The following is a 20,420-nucleotide window of genomic DNA, read 5'->3' as shown; positions in this document are numbered from 1 at the left end:
CGTGGACAGAAACACAATTCCATCCCACCTCAACCAGCTTGAAATGAAGAGTGAGCTGCCATTACCCAGTATAATCCTTCCTCTGAGCCCTTTGCACTGTCCCAAACCCTTCCCCAGCCCAGCGGCCGTTGTCAAACTTCATCAAACTATGACCCTGAGCCTTCCTGGTATTTCTTATTTCACCAGTAATTTCAGCCTCATCCTTAGAAGAGAGGGCTCAAAAATGTGGGTGGTTTTTGCTGGCCGGTGCTGTCGGTACTGTCCTTCCCAGCAGGGTTGTCACCTCGCTCAGCACGGCTGTAAAGACAGAGAAATACCTGGGTTCTCCTCCTGTCCTGCTGGCCTCTCTGTGCATCAGTTCAGCTTGGTCCTGGGAGGTGCAGAGTAGCTCTTTGCCGCTGCAGCAGAGGACACAGTCAAAACCTTGACTTGAAGTTCACTCCAGGCATCGTGTGTCATGAGAACCTGTGGTGCTGCAGGGGGTGGCAGATGAATCCTCTCCTCGGGGGTCAGAGGCAGGAGTGCAATCTTCATGCACTGCCCATAGCACAGGGTGGAGCGGAGGAGTAAAAGGCCTCCATGAAACTTGGGTAAAGCCTCTCCCGAGGCTTTTCCAGACCGTCAGCTTTTCTGGATGTGTTAAATTGGCTTCAAGGGGCCAAATATCAGCAGCAGGAGCTGTGCACGGTGGGAACCGGTGCTGTGACCTCATCCCCACTGCATCACTTAACCACACACAGCACGTCAGTGCCGCTCCTGCTGGCGCTACGCTCCCATGCGACAGCGACAGTGATGAGTGAAGGATCCAAAGGTGCGAATGTCAAAATTTTTTATTTACAACAGTCTCCAAAAACCAAGGAACACTGAAAATAGTGAGGGTAGGAGACGACTTACAAAAGTAACACGCGTACGTTACATCAGGAATTGTGCTACATCACTCTGAGAACCGACACTCTAAGGTCTGCACACGACGTGGTAAAACAGCAGTGCCCTCCCTCCTTGGGGTGCTTACGTCTCTTCTCCCCATGGCTTTTGAACCCTCCTCCCTCCCATTTGTTCTCTTCTGCTTGTCCCTGCAAGCCTTCCTGCTCTTCTGCTTGTTGCTCTGCCCCTGGGCTTGGCCATCACCCTCCCATCTCTGCCAGCAGCTGCCCGAAGGAGGGGCAGAGCGGAGAAAGCCGAACAAATGCATCCTCAGGCCTGGAAAGACTTTCAGCTCTGGGACCCTGCGTCCTAAGCCATGGCAGAGCAGTCAGCAAAGGGCTTTGAGAAAGCATAACCTGTGATCTACAGCTTGCAGGCTTTCTGGGGTGAGGAGTGATTTTGGAAGAAATAACCAAGAGACTGTGAGTTTGTCCTGCCTGGCTGCAAATCAGTCAGTACAGCTTCCTTGGTGGACGGTGTGGGAGGATTTAGAGATGTCACAGGGTTAAACAAAAAGCCTTTTTAAACTTTCCAGGAGGGCAAGCTGCTCTGGTAAGAAAACTCAGTGCAGGACAAGCTAAAAGAATTAGATGTCGTGACATAAAGTGACCTCCCGGTTTGCTCCAGTAGAGACAAAGCCAACAGTCTCTTCAGACCATTGCATCCAGACTAGGGTATCAGTGGCCCCAGTAACCCTGGAAGCACGCCACATGTCCTTTTCCCTGGGGAGATCTCCCAGGCTGGCTTTGCTTTAACATAGTTTCAGATGCAGCAGGGATTGAGAAACCCAGCTCAGCCGCCGATCCCCTGTCAGCATCTGCAGCTTTTGAAACTGCTGAGGTTGGTACCAAACCTGTACAGCCCATGTGAACCCAGCCACTCAAGAGGCACCACAACATAAGGAAAGAAAGAGAGCGAGGAGACCTGGGTCTATTCCTTCCTCTGACACTGACCTTTGTAAATCACGTCAGCTCTGTTCCTCCTCGCTCCAAAGCTGCTTTTGCCAGGGCTGTTGTGAGCAGAGGCTCTCTCCCCAAGTTCCCCCAGCCTCAAACTCACTCAGCAGCTCCACTGAAGGCAAAGAGCAGCACCTCCAGCTCTGCGCGTGGATCACAGGGCCCCAAAACTGGAGAGCAGTGCCCTTCTGCAACTACCCTGGGCTGGCACGGAGAGAGCTTCTCATCAGGACAGGACCTGTACTACTGTTTTGTAGGAGACTGCACAGACCCCCATCCTGAAACACTAGCATCAGCTTTTCAGATCGTAACCCTCAGAACAGCATTTACTGGAAATAAAGGAGCAGGCAGTAAACAGCACTATCCCATCGCAGTGCACTTAATAGAGAACTCAGGTACATTTCTTTTAATTGCAGCAAGATTGTTTTGAAATGAAAATGGAAGCGCTTCTCTTCCAAGTAAGGCTGCTCTGCTGTGTTCTACTATTTAAAACATCAAAACCGACAGCTTCGTATGAAGCATTTTAACTCCTTACCTTCCTCTGCCTGAGAAATCCTCCCTGAGACAATCTCCAGCCACTTTTCGTGCAGACTTTGTGAGCACCTTAGGCAGAGCAGCTACCACGGAGAAGGCTGAACCTTGCTCAGCAAGATGAGAGCCCAAGAGATGGTTTGGGAAACAAAGGAGTCATCAGAGAAAGAAGGTAGGCAGAGCTGTGGGAGGAATTAATTTAGGGTGAGCATCTGCTCCCGGAACAGCACCAGACAGGTGAGGCCTCGCTTTTTATTGCTACGAGCATCTGCCTCAGAGCACTGATTCCCAGCAGGGCCGTCAGCCCCACCTTCGCATTTGTTCAAATAAACCCATTCGTTTTCTTACCTCTGTAACTTTATGAGTATTTTCTAATCCCGAGGAGGATGCTGCCTACATGGAGATGGATGTACACACCTGCTACTGATTTATTATCTCCACAGACACTTGGGGAGATGAGGGTGCTGTAAGCATTCTAGGGAAGGCTGGGCCCCACTTCCAAGCCTCTTTCACTCCACAGCACGTGGAGAAAGCACCAACCACCCTGACCACAGGGCTGTGCAGTGTGAAATCGTGATGGGGCAAATGTCTACTTAGTTCTTCAGACAAGCGTCACGACTATGTTTAATCAAGTTTTCAGCTTACCAACATCCAGTGGGTCCTTGCAGTGAAAAGGATCATGTAGGAGCATCCCCTGGCTCTTCTGCCATTCGACTACAATCTGGAGCAAGTTCCTCCTCCTCTCCTTGCCTCAGTTTCCTTGCTGGAGGGGCACAACCTCCTCAATACGCCTTTGTATTCACAACACATCTGCTGCAGCTCTGCCCTTCTCTTCGTGTCTCATTTTCCTTTCTGAATCACTCCAGCCCTTCCTCTCCCAGCACCACCTTGGGCAAACAAGGACAAGGTGATGCCCTGCTCCTGCTCCTGCTCCTGCCAGCCAGCCCTTCAGTGCCGAGTGAGCCTGGGCTGGCCACAGAGGAGGAGGGAAAATGATAGGTTGTCCTTTCCCATACCTGCTCCAGAAAACAGGACAGATCCTGTCAGGTGCCAGGACTCTGTTATTTTTGTCTGTAGATCAGACAGTGCTAGATCAGACCCAAGAGACATAAAAGGTTTTCCACTACTTTGAAATTAATCTTTGCCTTCCAAGAACAGCTGAATGAAACATCATTCATGGTCCCAGCATGGTGTGTCCAGAATTGCTCTGGAGGTGGGAGGCTTATATACCCTTTTTATAGTGAGTACAAACGTGGGACACTAGGGACTTAAATGAGCTTTAAACTTTGTGGGGTTCAAAGCACATCTATGACTCGTCTTAAAGACCTTTCAAGATTTCTTCAGGCTCATAGAGGGAGGAACTTCCTCTAAGGGAGCACTCAGCGCCTTCTTCTCTTTTCTGGTGACCTGGAAATATCCATCAGCTTTAATCACCCCAGGGAGTTTGAAGCATTAGCTAAATTCAGGTCAAGCCACCAGCCAGAGCATCCTTGGCAGCAGCACTAGGGCTACCTCGCTCTCCCTGCCAGAGTTGGGCTTTGGCCCTTTAACTTTCTCCCTACATAACCTCACGACACCTTTGTAGTGCTCCGGAGTGGCCTGCCCCATCTTCTAAAGGTCACAAAGTCTTTTCCTGAGTTCCAACCAAAGCTCTTTGTTCAGTCAGGCTGGTCATCTTCCCTGCTGGGCTCTGTTCTGCTCATGCACTTACCACACTCACTGCCTGCAGCAGGATTGCTCTGATTTCCCCTGGCATCAACAACAGTCCTGTCCTGGCACTGCTCTCTCCTCTCTCTTCACCTTGAGGAACCTACTTTAGGAACAAACTCAATCCAGTTTCACAGGGATGACAGGATGTGAAGGTGTAAGAGTTGCAGGGATCAGAGCAGGGATACACTGAGCCAAGCAGAAGCAGCTCCTGGTGTGTCTCAGCAGCCCCCAGAACGCGGCTGGCAAAGGGGATGGGCTTCCTGGAATTTCCTTCTTACAAAAAGGGTCAATCCAGATAGAGAACACAAAGTTACCAGGGTCATGGTACCTGCAAGCACATGGAGTCAGGCTGCTTTCTGGCCACACCCCTCTATTGGCATCCCTGTAAATAACTTAACGCACCTTCCAGTGGGTCCAACCCCTCCCCGTCCGCTGAGGACCAGATGTGCCGCATATCAATGCACACACTTAGCTATTTCCATTTAAAAAATATGATAGAATCAGTGATGCTTAAAATGTACTTGTTAATGGCATCAGTTTGTGATTCCGTATCACTTCAATATCTGTTTGGAGTGGGCTGAAGCCCCACCACCCGTATGTCCCCACAGCAGAGGGTGTCTCTAAGCTGCCACAGAGGATGCTCCACTGTTTTCTCATGCATGCCACCTGGCCGCAGCAGCTGGCTCACCTCAGGTTAAGAGCGGGCTGCCATGAGCAAAAGGCTCTGCACGGACCTCAAGGCTCCTGTTTTCTCTCCGGCATGAAGTGCAGAGGCAGCCACAGACCAAGCAGGAGGAGGGACCAGGCATGGATACTGCCTCAGCCTCACTACTGCAATGAGGGAGAGGAGGGCAGGCCACTGAGGGCTGCGATTGTGTTCCTGACGACTGTTCCTAGACCCAAAAGATCCCTGTGAAAGGTGTGCAGTCCTTTCAGAAAGAAGGGGAAAGCCATGCATCCCGATGGCCCCCGCGAATGATGAACGCAGGTCACTGGCTGGGTATGCCACCCAACAGCTGAAGTTTGGATCCCACCATGACACCCAAAAGAGCTCCCTGCTGGTCTAGCTTGGGCACAGGGCATGGCTGAGGGGTCACGACAACGCTGTTTTCCCAGGCCTGGCTGACAGCTCACTGCCACTTTCGAAGGCTCAGGCAGTGAGGCCCAGGCTTGGCGTGGGGGTAGGACATCACCTCAAGGGTTATTGGTGCAGTGCTGACCTTGGTCAAGGGGAGGGGAGGGACAGAGAGAAGTGTTTTGAAAGGGATCAGATGGCCTTCCCTACTTCTCCCCTTTTAGCTTAGTGGTTCCAGAAGGCTCTGATCATTTGGGGGCGGAAAAAAAAGGAAAAAAAGAAAAAAGAAAAAGAAAAGCAGAAATAAAACTGAGAGAAGGAGACCTCCTCCCCCCTACTCACGGGCTGAGGTATTCCCTGGGCAGCCCTCACTGTCCGTCATCCATCCATCACTACTGAAATAAATACAAGTTTAGAGCAAAACCCATTAGAAAATAAAGTGCATCTGGAGTTGAAAAACTTCTGGAAAAAGGGGATTTTTTTCCTCTTTTTTTTTCTTACAAAAAATATCCTTTACAAACAAAAAGAAAAAAGAAAGAGAGCAAGAGGATAGAGCGTGTGGCTCTTGGCAGAGGGTCTACAGGGCTGTCCCGTTAGGCAGAGGGATCTTAAATCCGCTCTTCAGCAGGGTGAGGCAGACGCAGAGACCCAGCAGGCCAGCGAGAAGCACCCCCAGCACAGCCTTGAGGCACGAAGTCCTGCTGCGGGTGAAGGTGCCCGGCCCCATGATGCTCAGCAGGGCTGTGCTCACAGTTAACGTGTACAGGATGGAGACTCCCGTGTTGAGGGCCACAATCTTCCCAAACTTGGCAAAAGGGGCGATGATGCAGAAGAACAGCGGGACGGTGGCAATCACCGTGGTGACGGCGCTCGAGACAATCGCAACACCCACGTGACGGACTGCTTCAATCGTCCTCCACTGGCGGCACGCGGTGGGGTCCTGGCAGAAGGGACAGCAGCGTTAAGGAGGAGTGTGGACAAGCACACAAGGCTGCACTAATACTTCAGTTTTGAGAGGGTGGCCTAGCTCATGTGGTCCTGGTCCAGGATAGAGATGCTGTGTGAGTGCAGACTGGACAGTTCGTGCAGTCTCCGAGCGTGCTGGGTAGGCGGCCATGAGGTTAAAAGTCGCTGGGTTTTGTGTCTCCTTTCAACTCCATCAGACTGACTGCTGGGTCTACACAACAGAGGCACCGCGTGCAAATGCTATACTTGGGATCAGAGATCTCCAAGCTTTTGTGGTCTCCTTCTTCCCAAAGAGGAAAAAGATGTTACCACGGCTGGAAACGACTTGGAGGCCCAGCACAGCAAAGCAAAGCAATTTGCAGAGGTCACAGAACACGTGTAGGGCCATGCCAGCACAAGACAGTCCTCACTGGCCATGAAAGGGGGTTGCTTTGGACACAGCTATGGCCGGTAAGCAAGGACAACCATGTGAGTTGGACCCTCAGCTGGGTTTACTGTACTTGTGGATAAGCAGCAAGGATAACAGGCTGCCCAGGGAGGGGGTTGAGTCACCTTCCCTGGAGGGGTTTAAGGGACGGGTGGACAAGGTGCTGAGGGACATGGTTTAGTGATTGATGGGAATGGTTGGACTCGATGATCTGGTGGGTCTCTTCCAACCTGGTGGTTCTATGATTCTATTCTATGATTCTGTTCTATGATTCTATGATCTCACGTACGTTGTGATGGCGGCGAGACGCATCCCTCCTTGCGCATCACGCCCTAGGTCCTGCAGCGCAGCCGTGTGGCACAGAGGGCGTGAGGGGAGGGGATGCAAGGCTATAGGAAGAGAAGAGCTCACCTCTGCCTGGTGTAGCGGCAGGTTTTCCCCTGCCAGCAGGTAGCCCTCCACCAAGTGCACGCAGTAATCGACAGAGGAGCCAACGAGGATGGAGAGAGAAATGGCTTCCACAGCTCCCATTTCCCAGCCAGACCAATACATGATGGTCACCACCAAGCAGACCACCCCTGCACAAAGAAGGTCACACTAGGTGAATTTGAAGGACTGTGGGACTGCTGCCCAGGCCCACTGACACCAGTCAGTCACTGGGGACTCCGGGATCACAGCCCTGCAGGTCTGAATCTCACACACACTCCCTTCTACCCACAGAGGCAACACTTCTCCACCTTCCACTGGCTGCTGGGACCACTCAGTCAGGTAATCAGACCTGCTGGGGACAGTGAAGCATGTAATTGAGCGTTAGGCAAGCTGACAGACTAATGCCAATCTAGACTAATGCCTGCTATGTGATCCAAGCCCAGGCAAGTGTGTGTGCACACATGTTCTACAGGAAAGCAGGCCCTTTGTTTTGCTTGCTGGAGTTACCCACAGGCTGAGCACGTGCACAGGTTTGCCTTAAAGGCAAGAGTGATGTTTGTGAGTCATGTGTGGGAGACTCAAGTGGTTTTAAAATGATAGATTTGATTTTTAAACCGAGAAGTTTAGCAACACACTTAGTTTCCAATATCGTCAAATCACCAGCCAGGGAGAGGGAACTATTTACAAATTTCCTTCAAACACTATCAAAATGACTAAAGTATTCGGCTTTTAAAATCTCCTACTGCGTGGAAACAGCAACTATGGTGCAGATCCTTGGGAAGCAGTACAATCGTTATTCAGAGCATGTGGGACCTTAATCACATTATTATACATAACAGGCAGGGATGGCATTTGTGTAGCTAAACCCCTTATTTAAACAAATAAAAGGGATTGTGTAGATAAAACACACTGGGAATTAGACACACAAATCTACTTTCCCAATGAGGTTCCTGCGCATTTGTTGAGAGTTTCTCTCATTCACCTGGGTATAGCAGGACTGGCTCCTGGTAAGCCAAAAGGGTTTACACAGAGTAAAAGCAATTCAGTTCAAATCACCAGAGACTTGGCAGTACCACAACCCACCAATTTCAGGCAAAAGGAAAGCTTGATACAGTGGAATTAGTGTTTTTACCTAAAATGCTGAGCAGCACTGGCAGCAGGAGGAGGATGTGAGTGGTAAACACTGCCACAGCAGCCACACAAATAACCAGCGAGAGGACGAGACCATACAGGGCACTCTGCACTCCTGGAAGAAAAGAGACAGCTGATCGGATTCCTAGGAGGTGACAGCTGGGATGAGAAAGGCACTGTGTCCTGCTCACAACAAACCAGCAACAACACCAGGAGATGGAAGGGGAGGGTGAAAGTGGAGAGCAGGTGATCAACTTCTCGCCTCTCCCATCAGCAGGGCAGAAGCACTTCCCTTCTCTACTTCCCTAAGCTCTGCCTAGGATTTAGACAGTATAGGCACGTGGGGCAGAAACAGGCTTTAGGAGTCTGCACAGCAGTGGTGAGGAACCGAAGATATGACGCGTGCCCATCAGATGGGACAGAGTGTGCTGTGAAGATGTATCAGAGAGCGGGGGCTCCTCAGGGAGAGGGACACAGCAGTCACTTGCCTATAATCTCCATGAAGATTTGCTTCCAGTGCTCACAGGTTTGGAAACCGTGCCGGAGAGCTGAGCCCTCTGGGAAGAGCTGGAGCTGCTGTTGCAGAAATGTCTCCCATTTCAGGTAGTCAGCGTAAGTCTGGAAGGAAGATTTCCCTTTGTAGGTTGTCTGTAAGAAGATGAACATGTTATTCTCATGTCCTGCTGTTGGGACAGGGTATGCAAGGGAAGAGGGAGAACAAGCCAGCTGGAATTGCAGCACCAGGGAGAACTGGCAGTGGCAGATGAGCAAATCTGCCACCAGGCTCTTTGCCTGAGCTCTCATGGTAAATGTGAATTGTGGCATGAGCAGCCTCTTCCAGCAACTTGTGAGCACAGACATCTGTCTGCAGTGAGGCACAAACACTAGCAAACAATAAATTATGGCTGCGAATGCAGGTGGCCAGTGCAGAAAGAGTGGAACTAAACCCCAGAAGTCACAAAAATAAACTGGCACAAGGGTAGACAGCGATGCCATGTGCTCACCGATTCAAATGCCATGGAGATCCACTGCACCTTCCCATCCTTCACCCCCACTGCCCCATGAGAGAGCTGTCCGGGCAGCAGGTTTGGCTCAGGGATGTTCTTGCACTCAGGGTGCAACATCTGTAGAAAGGAGGAGATGCTGTATCCTAGAGGGAAAGAAAGAGCAAGGGATGGAGGACAGGACACAGAAAGGAAGCACATTAGAGCAAGGGAAAGCTGCAGAACAGGAGTCTGATCTTCCTGTCCCACTTGCTGTATATTTCTCCTCCCCAAAATGGTTGGCACAGCATGTGGAAGCATGAGCTGAATGGTCCATGTTGCTGCGGCTTAAGCCAGGTGGAAGCAGGCAGAGCCGTGCTGCAGCCTGGTCAGGAACGCTGACTGCTGAGAAACACCCCTCTTCCCTACACTGCCCGCATTTATCATTGACTGGTGGCTTCCTTCCCTTTCCCTGCTTCATCAGGCTGGGACCTGAAAGTTTAAAAGCCCTCAGCAGCCCTACTCCTCAGATCTCCTCAAGGACTGGGTGGCTGGCATCAGTCCTACCTACCAGAAGGCAGGCACTGGGCTCCTCCTGGCTTCACCAGCTCGGTGTTGCTGGCGATGGCTTTGCAGAGGCGGCACAGGTTGCCAATCTCTTTGAAGAGGTCGAAGCTGTCATCATAGATAACGCTGCCCTTTCACAAGGAGACACAACAACAAGAGCACCACACGTGAGGGACGCACACAGCAGCCGGTACAAGAAGGTAGAAACTGAATCCTTTCCTGGCTACACAGCCTGGGTCTACATTATACAAACCACAGCCTCTACAGTGGAAAACCCCACCAGAAAATCCAGGAAGAAACTTATGTAAAGAAATGAAATAACTAACAATCAGGCAGTAAGACAGAAACACTGATAAACTGTGTTCAATTCTGTTCCCCTCACTACAAGAAAGATGTTGAGGCTCTGGAGCGTGTCCAGAGAAGAGTGACAAAGCTGGTGAAGGGGCTGGAGAACAAGTCTTACAAGGAGCAGCTGAAGGATCTGGGGTTGTTTAGCTTTGAGAAGAGGAGGCTGAGGGGAGACCTTATTGCTCTCTACAACTACCTAAAAGGAGCTTGTGGAGAGGAGGGAGCTGGGCTCTTCTCCCAAGCGACAGGGGACAGGACAAGGGACAATGGCCTCAAGCTGCACCAGGGGAGGTTCAGACTGGTTATCAGGAAAAAATTATTCACAGAAAGGGTCATCAGGCATTGGCACAGCTGCCCAGTAGTTCTTCTGGGGAAAGGCTGTAACTGCATCAAGGTATCACATCTGGGAGATAAGCTGTTTCTGGAAAAGTCAAATTTAGTAACCTTTCCCTTGAGTAACTGATTTGTATTTTTTCATGTTAATATCTCATAACAAGTAAAACAATTACAGAAAAATATCAGTTTCCTGGATCTTGAATTTGTAATGAGATTTTCATACTGAGCTCAAGAAGGTTTGCTTCTAAAATCTTCAGGAAAGCCAGATTAAGACTCAAAATTAGAAGGTTAGATATTGCACTCAGAAAGGGATTTTCTGAAAAGTGAGACGTGACTTCAGCAAGGGCTTCCTGAATTCCATTATTTGTGAATTTGCTAAAACAGAAATGTACTTTGGGTTCATTTCATTGCAATGCTATCATCTCTGCTATTGCATCTTTCTAGGCTGCTGGACCACACTGCCTGGGCTCTGGGGATTAACTGAACACCACCCAGGGAGATTTCCCTTCCCTCATCAGCCTCAAGCTGTCCAGCATGCCAGAATGAGTGTACCATGTCTCCGATGACGTGGTTGTCCGGGCGCCTCGTGCGATTAATACCTCTGATCCCAAACACCACAAACACCATGGCTCCCGTGTCTACCAGTGGCCGCACCGCTGGCTTCCCGCAGCCCGTGTTCATGCAAGGATTAAATCCAGAAGTGGCTGACAGCTTTGCTTTAGGTGTTGCTGTCAAACACAGAAGAAAGGTTGGTTACAGAAGGTGGCAAAAAAAGGTCTGGTTCTCTAGCCCAGACAGCCAGACATGGCTGAACAAGTCCTCACCAGCTTACCTTTCTCACTGGGAACATAAAGGATGCCTTTGGTGGGTCCGTCTGGGCTAGAGCTGAGAAGACAGCCAGGAGGTGCTACACACACTCGGCCATGATAAGGGGGCTTGTGCGACTGGGCAAAATACAGTTTCCTGCACAGTAAAGAAAGTTTGTTACGGGGGACCAGAGGTAGTTAAGATGTGTCGAAAGCATGATGTGGAAACAGACATTCTCAGGGACAGAAAGAAGGGAGAAAATGAGTAACTCTAGACCTGAAGCCCTAGCCATCACATACTTGGTGTTGTTTGGTCAGCTACGTAAGGGCAAGACCAACATCAGCAATGTCTTTTCGCCAGTCAGTCACAGTCATAGAATCACAGAATCACCAGGTTGCAGAAGACCCACCAGATCATCGAGTCCAACCATTCCTATCAAACACTAACCCATGTCCCTCAACACCTTGTCCACCCGTCCCTTAAACCCCTCCAGGGAAGGTGACTCAACCCCTTCCCTGGGCAGCCTCTGCCAGGGACCAATGACCCTTTCTGTGAAAAACTTTTTCCTAACGTTCAGCCTAAACCTCCCCTGGCAGAGCTTAAGGCCAGCACCTTTCAAGCCTCTGGCACACTAAAGCTGCTACAGGTCTGCAAAATAGCTTTGCAAGGATGGGGCACATTTGCAGCAAAACAAGTCCTAGGGCCACAGATGTCACTAACTGAGGGCAGGACTGGCACTAGACATTGGACATCCCCTGTCAGCCATTCTGCTGTGCTGAGTTTGCTGCCTGGCTCTGCATGGGGTTTGGAAAGTTACCGTGTTCGCTGCTGCTCCTTGGAGGCCACGTAGAAACTGAAGTCGAACTTCCAGCCTCTCTTGGTGTCACACGACAAGGTGGTCATCATCCACTTCCTGGGGCTCGTCTGCTTAAGCAGCCCTACTGTGGACACACAAGCTGTCAGCTTCCTGGTGAAGTTACCGAAAGGCACTCTATACACCTAAGCAATGGATTAATGAAAACAGACACTTAACTCCACAGGGTTGCAGCCTGTTGCACATTAGCATCACACACTCCCCTCCTCCCTGAGCACTAGCACAGCCGCACAGAATGAGCACTGCAGGCACAAACCCAGCCAGTCCCCAGCCTGCCTCCTTCTCAGGGTTGGTCAGTGTGTGAGGGGACCCCTCACCACCCCCATTCTCTGTGGCCTAGGCTGAATGGAGGCTGCTCTGCTCAGAGTGAGGGACATATGCAAATGAGTCCTCCTGAGGGGTACAGGGTGTCTGATACAGCCTTTGCGCAAGCTGCCTGCTCGCCTATGTCTGCGGATGGACAGAAGGAAGCAGTGGGAATCCAGCTGTTTCAGTAGCAGTTTCTACTAGAATAAGCTCAGCTGATGATGGCAGACCTCATCTGGCCTCCACAGACACCCACACTTCTGCTCCTGTTGCTGACAGTCACATCGCAACAGAAACAGAGACATATTGTGAGGCATAATCTTTAACGATGGCAGGTGCAATGCCCTTCGTGTTAGCCACTGTACTGCAACGTCCTGCACATTTCACCCTGCACTACCTAGGACCCCATGGAGAGACAGGAGGAGGCTCTTATGCTCACCTGTTGAGAGCTGCACTCTTGATAGAGGGGTCCAACATCCCTGGACTGACTCACCTGGAATGAAGGCACCTCCCCGTCTCCCGGTGACACCATCTGCCAGGGGGCAGGGACGCTGGCATTGAGTGAGAATCTGTAGATGGCTGGTCTTCCCTTGCTTCTGGACTTGGAGATATATACAGTCCCCTGGAGATCTGAAGAAAACAAGAGGGCATTAGGGCTAGCAGTACTTCTCAGTCACTAAATCCTACAGACAGGGACTGCAGCGAAGGAGGGTTCTGGTGTGCTGTCACCTCTGGGGCAGCAGGCACAGCCTGTACCTTCTAGCAGCACAGCACACCTTTCAAAGGTGTTCACAAATACATCCTGAGCTACAGTAATTCCCGATGGCTTATTGATTCATGTCATCTCAGGACCTGGCCCAATAACTCTCTTATCCTCAAAATCCCCTGCAAAGCAGGCTCTATTTACTCTTCTTACAGCCTGCCACGAAGTTGTGGCACAGGACTGGGATGTGAAAGCTCTGAGCTCTCAGCCCTGTGCTCAGACCAGTGGGATTTGTCACTAGACTGTACTGCCACCTGGGTCTTAGGACTGTGTCCTAGAGAAGAGCAGGCATTCAGGGGAAAGGGGGTTGTAATGATGCCCCCCACATCCAGCACCAAGCTAGGGCTCAGCAGGGCAGAGTAAGAAAAGAATTATTCCCCATCAGCTATCCACATTGTCTGATTTAGAGTTTACCTGAATGGATCCTTGGGCCCTGGACCCCAATGTGGTCAGAATCATCGTGTCCCACTTACCTTGCTGCCCCGTTTCACTCATGCTCCCTTTGCTTCCCCAAGGTGACCCTGAGCCCCTCTTCTTTTTCTCCAAGGAGGTTCGGATGTTGCTCTGCAAATTGTGGGGCTTTTCCTGAAACAAACCTGTCCCACAAGGTTAGTCAGGGAGGAGAGAGTGAATGGCATGACAAGAGACCTGCCAGCCCTGCGCACACCAGGGACTCTGCTGTTCAGCACCAAAGCCTAAGCAGGGAATATAGAGCCTCAGACCCAGTCACCGGCATGTGGCCAGCACTTATGAGTGAAAGTTGTTTGTTTGTATGGATTATAAAGGAATTGCTCCAGCAAAAACACTCAGGCAGTTCCTGGCTAGAGCAGGAAATAATACTTTTCAAATTTCTCCACTCTAGTAGGCAGCTCAGCCACCCCACACCCAGTGTGCACCTCCCTTCCAATCAATGTCCACTGACATATCTGAGCAACGGAGGCCTCTACCTCACGTTTCAGCTCCTTCAGCCCAGGGCTGCACCCGCCGTGGTCTGGGGACCAGCACTCTCACCTGAGCAGGTAATGCAGGAGATGCCTTCAGCACTCAGGTTGTATTTCAGGTCTAGCAGCACCTGGATGTTAGTGTCTGGCCGGAACAAGACTGGAGCGCGGCTAGCTGGATGGAGACGGCTAGCGTAGAATATGGACAGGAGCAAAACGAGGAGAAAGAGCCCTGCAAGGAGAAGCATAGCTAAGTTTGTGGGACCCTACACGCATCAGACAGCAGGGGTGTGGCAGAAAGATGGTATTTTCAACACGAAAAAGGAACAGCCCCTAAAGCACAGTGGCAGCTGGGCTTTTTTGTAATGAACTCCATGCCTGGATAACTCCACCAGGACTTGCCATTTCAGATCTGAGTGAAAGGAGATGGATGGAAAAGTCAGAATTCCTCATGTAGTTCCCTTAAGGACTGACTGTTCTGGGGACACTCTTACACTGAGTTAGAAGCCATGTTTTATGCCCCTTTTCTCAATCTCTCATCACTAGTAATCAAGGCTTGGGGACTGATTGAAATGCTAATGGTTGGACTCGATGATCCGGTGGGTCTCTTCCAACCTGGTTATTCTATGATTCTATGATTCCAACCCTCTAAAATCCATGCAGATGGAATGACCCCCTCCTTCTTACCCACAATCACCCATCTGCTCTTCACTGCAGACCACAGCACCCAGTGTTCCAGCAGCTCCTGCAGATAAGTTATCAAGTGACCTCGGTTGCTCTTCTCTGTGGGGAGTTGCAGATTTTCTGGCATCACAGATACCAAGGGAACATCCCCCATTTCCAGGGAGACTAGAAAGAGAGAGAAATCAAAGGCAGTCTCAGTGCTCAGTGTTATGAGTGTTTCTCATAGCTTTCTGTTCCACTTTACAAATTCTTCTGCAAGGTGCTATACAGCTCACTTAAGGTATGGAGATGAAGTAAGACCCAGGCAGAGGCAGGCTTGTCCAGGGTGTCATAGGAAGCATCTTTCTTGAGTCGCTGCCATGTGACAGCTACACTTCTAAATCCATAGTTCAGTCCAAAGCCTATGCTCTAGGCTATTCTTGCTCTGCCAGATCCCACTAACATTGTCCATATGGTCACAGGGACAATGCACGCTTCTTGGGCCAAGCAAAATTAGTCCCTGTCCCACTAAGTATGTCTTGCAGCTAATTACACACAGCTCACCTCTTCCTGCCCACAGCCTGGCTCCTACCCGATCTCTTCACAGGGATGCCTAGGGAACTGCCCTCTTCTCTGCAGGTGAGAAGCAGGCGCTTGCTGTAGTGGCTCAAAGCGTGCCTGGCATGCTGTACAGCTGACCCACAAACCATGCTTGGTCACCAACTGGAACAAGCTGCTTTGCTTCTTCACAGGTTACCCGATGCCAGTGGCCCCCGGAGAGAAGCCTCCTGCCATTTACTTGGCACAAGGGCAGGGAAAGTTATTTCCACGCATTATCATTGCTTGTGGCTCTGGCATACTAAGGAGACAGCTCTCGCAGCACAAAGCCAGAGCTCAGTTGCCTGCCTGTAAGAGGGAGCTCAGAGCCTGCTCTGTGGGGAGAAGGGATGCACCCTGCTGCAGGATCAATGCGCTCTCAGCCAGTGATCCATTTGCCTTCAGTTTCAGCTTTCTGCTTGGCCTGAAGGCTGCTCCCTGCCCAGACCACTCCTGTTAGGGGTTTTAAAAAGGAAGAGGCCCCAGCAAGTTTTGAAAGCCAAGTACAAGAGAACATGGCCTCATAAGCACCTTAGCATTGATCAGGGTTAGAAGAATTATCTCCTGCTAACAAGAGACAAGGAATTTCTGGGCTCTCTTCTAGATTGTTTGTGGTCTCCCTCAGGCAAAGCATTGCCTGCTTCTTGCTGTGAAGAAAGAGGCTCTGAGGAGGTGATGCTGGAGAAAATGAGCGTTCTCTCACTTGCTTTCCAAATGCAGCATTCTGAATGGCAGGGAAGAAGGGAAAACTCTTTACTCAAAGATGAGCTGTCCTGGTGCTATGGATTAGATGTTTTGTGGTGACATCTGTGTCACAATTCATGATTCCAGCCAGAAAGTACAGCCCACATTAGACTCAAGAGGACTAGTAAAGTAGTTAGAAAGCATGTATTGACACCTACTGAGGATCTCAAAGCAACTTACAACCATTAGTAAGTTCGGACTCCTACAGCCTCCCCTGACAGCACCATCTCCAGTTTGGGAAAGCTGAGGCACGGATGGGAAGGACTGCAGGCTGAACTGGGTGCGGGGTCCCCCTGAAGGCACCACACAGCAGGCACATACCGGATTCCTCCTCCACACTGAGCAGTGGGATGTCATCATCGAGATAGGGAAGCGTTTCTCTGCCTGCTCTGGAGGTGGCCTCCGAGGCAATGAAGAGATCTTCAGCCAGGTGCAAGGCACTCTTCTTGGAGCACTTCTGACTACAGCTAGATTGGAGCAGGGAAGGAGACAAAGGCATGAGTTTTACACCACATAGCCTGCAAAGAGTTACCAGTGGCTCCTTCAGAGACAAAGAAAGCAGCAACAGACCATTGCAATTACTTGGAAAGGCAACAGGCGCTGCCATAAACAATTTCCATTGCTAAGTGCTGAGAGGTCAGGGGTTGAGTTGCTACAACAAGGCAGCAGCAGGCTGGGCTGGATAAACAGAGCAGGGCCGAGCCATGAATACTGGGTGCTGAGTGACAGAAGTTTCAGCAGTTCATCTCCCTGCTAATGAATTAAATCAGGCCAGGTCATCTGCACGGCTAAAGAGCAGGGGAAGGGGAAACGTGCTGACTATCCAATACAAATCTGCACTTACTGCTTGTGCTCACAGGCAGGAGTAATGTTGATTTGTCTGCCTTGCAGGGCCTGTGTCCCCACAGCCTGAAGGTTTAGAATCATAGAACCATAGAATAACCAGGTTGGAAGAGACCCACTGGATCATCGAGTCCAACCATTCCTATCAAACACTAAACCATGTCCCTTAGCACCTTGTCCACCCATGCCTTAAACACCTCCAGGGAAGGTGAATCAACCACCTCCCTGGGCAGCCTGTTCCAGTGCCCAATGACACTTTCTGGGAAAATTTTTTTCCTAATGTCCAGCCTAAACCTCCCCTGGTGGAGCTTGAGGCCATTTCCTCTCATCCTGTCCCCTGTCACTTGGGAGAAGAGCCCAGCTCCCTCCTCTCCACAACCTCCTCTCAGGTAGTTGTAGAGAGCAATGAGGTCTCCCCTCAGCCTCCTCTTCTCCAGGCTAAACACCCCCAGCTCTCTCAGCCGCTCCTCATAAGGCCTGTTCTCCAGCCCCTTCACCAGCTTCGTTGCTCTTCACATTGTTTAGACGTGCAGTAAGTGCTCTGAGGACACGAATGGCTCCAATACTCCATGAAGAGGTATGACTGGCAACGTCTGGGTCCTGGGAGGCACCTCTTTGTGCACCACAGGGAATAAGACCAGCATGCAGCCCTTCCATTTTGCTGCTGTCTAGAATGGCAGGAGTTACATTTCCCTTTTGTTAGAAAGCAACGGGGAATGGTGAAGCCAAGCTGCCTGAGAGGGATGAGAATAACAAAGGATAGGATGGGGATTTGTGCACTGCCTTTGCCATGAGCTCCACAACAGCTTCCCACCCACACAAGGAGGCTTCAGGGCTTACCTGGTTTGGCAGGAGCTCTCCAGTGGGGACACATAAAGAGTCCATATTCCAAGAGCAGCTGGCATGGTGAAGAGCACAGCTACCCAGCAGCAGGACACAATCAGCGACATAAAGAGACCAAAGTCATGCACGGCTGGGATCTACACAAAGAGAGGGAACATGGACATGGGATTTACTGAGGCAGGAGAACTGGAGGGACATCAGGCCAGAAAGACACAACCAGCAGAACCTAAGAATAGCACATGCTGACTGCAGTCATGGTAGTCAGCTCACGCGGTAGGCGCTGAGCTGACCAGTGGCATAGGAAATACTGCCTCGGATGCTGATAGAGGGAGTGTCCACTACCTTAGAGCAGGTAAAGGACACCCCTCTAGGGCAAGCAAGTCTGGCATGCCCCTGTGTGGAGAAGAGGCCAGAAAGATGGTGCCGGCGGCTTCCCTCTCTACTAGAGCCTCTGGCAGAAAGAGAAAGCCCCAAACCCCAAAGCTGCATTGTACCTGAGAGAAGATGTTGGCAGCATAAGCTGCAGCCGTGGTCAGGGAAGTGAAGAAGGTGGCCTTCCCTGCTGTCTGGATTGTATGGATCATGCGCAGCCGCAGGTCCTTGAGGTGAGTGGCTTGGCGGTAGGTGTTGATGAAAACAAAGACGTCATCAACCCCTGGGAAAAAAGGGGGCATGTTTTGATACTTTGCTCGCAGCAGGGACTTAGGCTGAAAATCTAATTTCCCCTCAACTTCTGACCTGCAAATATTTCACTTGCAGGTAACAGAGGGAGAGGGCTTGAGAATTCAGTCTGCATTTGCCTTCATCACTTTTCTCTCTCCTGCAGGCAGGAGTTATGGCAAGGCAACACAGGTGGGTTTTGAGTAAGGCCAGACTTACCAATCCCCACAATGACAAAGGCAGCCACACCATTGAGTATACCCAGGTACTGGATCCCAAATACAACGTGGTACAGGAACAGAGCCACCAGGCAGCTTAGCCCAATACTGGCGATGCCAAAGAACGACAGGAACACTATAGGAAGAAAGGAACACGGATAAAACAGTACTGCTGTCTGCCTCCAGGAAGAATAGACACCTCCCACCTGCCCTGTCGGGATACTGGGTCCCAGGAGTATCTTGGTAACAGAGAATAGCTCAGGGCTGCAAGAGTACGGCTTGCAGGCTCCTTCCCATGAGGCCTATCCATGAGATCACATCAGCTTTACACCAGCGTCAGTAAGATGGGAATTTGCATCTTATTCCTATATTCCTGTGAGTCTCCCCAAAACCCTGCTCACAAATGTCTGCCCTGGAGAATCAAACCTGCCTGACTTGCATGCTGCTGTGCCACAAAGCCAGGCTGGTGTCAGGGCACCAGAGCCTCTCCTGGGGTTGCAGACAGACACAGGGAGCTGTGGCACACAGGGATGTGTGAAAGAGCAGGATGGCTGTGACTGCTGCCTACCTGAGCACGAGGTAAGGATGTAGACCAAGACAGCTATGCAGCTACTGCTGATGAAGGCCAGCAACATGTCATTGTTGAAGGTTCTCCTCACTTCATAGTCAAACAAATCCGTCCCTCCATACAGCACCTGGACTTTGCTAGGGTGGGAGGATGTAAAAGAAGAAAGAGGAGGCAGAGTTGAGTGTAAAAGGAGCAGAGCTGGGGGATTTTACAAAGCACAATGTGTCCCTCAGAGCCAAAGGAGGTCACTGCTTTAAAAACTTGTCAGTTCTCTGAGAAAATAGCTCAGTGTGGTGGGAGCAGGTTGAACAAGGTTGCTGCTGGAGGTGAAGTTCACACAAGAAGGGAGAAAAATAAAAAAGCGGGTCTAATAGTTCTAAAATTCCTCCAGTGCATGGTGGGTCTTTGGCAGTAATAGACTTCTTACTGTCAGCAAACAGCTCCTGAAGCCTCCAAAGCCAATTCCATCTGGAATCCTAATCATTGCTTATTATATTAAGCACAAAGGTAATAACCAGCAGACATGGGCAGAGTGAGAGCTTATCAGGAACCAAACGATGTACCAGCTTCTGCTTCTGGAAGCAGTCTCTGAGCAGAAGTAATCCAAGATAATTTAACCAGGAGTACAACAACATGGCACCATAGGAAACTATCAGGAATCCAAGCTTCAGAACTGAGCCTTGGCCTCAATTCCCTTTCAGCTTCCATAACTGCAACCCACTCTGCCAGTGCGTCGCTGAGAAGGCTCTGTGGCTGCCTGCTTTCAGGGCTGACAAGGGCTGGCTGCGTTTCACTCCACTTTTGAAGATCAGTATCCCTTCATTCTGGGAGCTACTGAGATTCAGAGTGCAGTGAGCTGAAGACTGAGAAGATACACTGACATTGGGACTCACTGCCTTCCCTCAGCTGTCTGGATGCTGGGCTACTCTTTTAGCCCTTTTAGCTCTATTTTACCACCTCCCTCTCACAAGCACTGAGCAAAAGCTCTATTCAACCAAAGTCATACAGACCTGATGGGGAAACAAGCCTGCATTTCTTGAAGCTTATCCACAGGTTGATGCCTTCAATAAGGAACATTTCACTCCCTGCATCAGACCAATTGGGGCCAAATTCATACTAGGAAGGCAGAGAAGCGGCTCTACTGGAGCCAGTGAAATGGCATTTGTGATATGGAAGCAAACAGATCCAATGCCAGACAGGGGCTGAGCGG

General features: G+C 50.5%; 1 protein-coding gene across 5 annotated transcripts in view; it reads right to left on the bottom strand.

The window, feature by feature from the left end:
- Nucleotides 1-798: 798 nt before the first annotated feature.
- DISP3 (dispatched RND transporter family member 3) overlaps nucleotides 799-20,420 on the bottom strand; it is a 101,038-nt gene continuing 81,416 nt past the window's right edge. For 4 of the 5 annotated variants that reach the window (XM_069874817.1, XM_069874819.1, XM_069874816.1 and 1 more), the window contains exons 4-21: nucleotides 19,211-19,347; nucleotides 18,644-18,778; nucleotides 18,259-18,419; nucleotides 17,762-17,901; nucleotides 16,400-16,545; nucleotides 14,762-14,923; nucleotides 14,145-14,306; nucleotides 13,607-13,729; nucleotides 12,864-13,000; nucleotides 12,008-12,189; nucleotides 11,216-11,346; nucleotides 10,936-11,111; nucleotides 9,704-9,830; nucleotides 9,154-9,299; nucleotides 8,638-8,797; nucleotides 8,151-8,264; nucleotides 7,001-7,167; nucleotides 799-6,136 (exon numbers count right to left, since the gene is read on the bottom strand). In XM_069874817.1, the coding sequence (XP_069730918.1) occupies nucleotides 5,774-6,136; nucleotides 7,001-7,167; nucleotides 8,151-8,264; nucleotides 8,638-8,797; nucleotides 9,154-9,299; nucleotides 9,704-9,830; nucleotides 10,936-11,111; nucleotides 11,216-11,346; nucleotides 12,008-12,189; nucleotides 12,864-13,000; nucleotides 13,607-13,729; nucleotides 14,145-14,306; nucleotides 14,762-14,923; nucleotides 16,400-16,545; nucleotides 17,762-17,901; nucleotides 18,259-18,419; nucleotides 18,644-18,778; nucleotides 19,211-19,347 (2,869 nt within the window). In that variant the 3' untranslated portion in view covers nucleotides 799-5,773. The remainder of the gene's footprint in view (nucleotides 6,137-7,000; nucleotides 7,168-8,150; nucleotides 8,265-8,637; nucleotides 8,798-9,153; nucleotides 9,300-9,703; nucleotides 9,831-10,935; nucleotides 11,112-11,215; nucleotides 11,347-12,007; nucleotides 12,190-12,863; nucleotides 13,001-13,606; nucleotides 13,730-14,144; nucleotides 14,307-14,761; nucleotides 14,924-16,399; nucleotides 16,546-17,761; nucleotides 17,902-18,258; nucleotides 18,420-18,643; nucleotides 18,779-19,210; nucleotides 19,348-20,420) is intronic. The other variant, XR_011338995.1, reaches the window with a different exon arrangement.

This window comes from Phaenicophaeus curvirostris, chromosome 22 (genome assembly GCF_032191515.1).
Source record: "Phaenicophaeus curvirostris isolate KB17595 chromosome 22, BPBGC_Pcur_1.0, whole genome shotgun sequence".
NCBI classification, from domain to species: Eukaryota; Metazoa; Chordata; class Aves; order Cuculiformes; family Cuculidae; genus Phaenicophaeus; species Phaenicophaeus curvirostris.
This window is presented reverse-complemented; position numbering and strand designations above follow the sequence as displayed.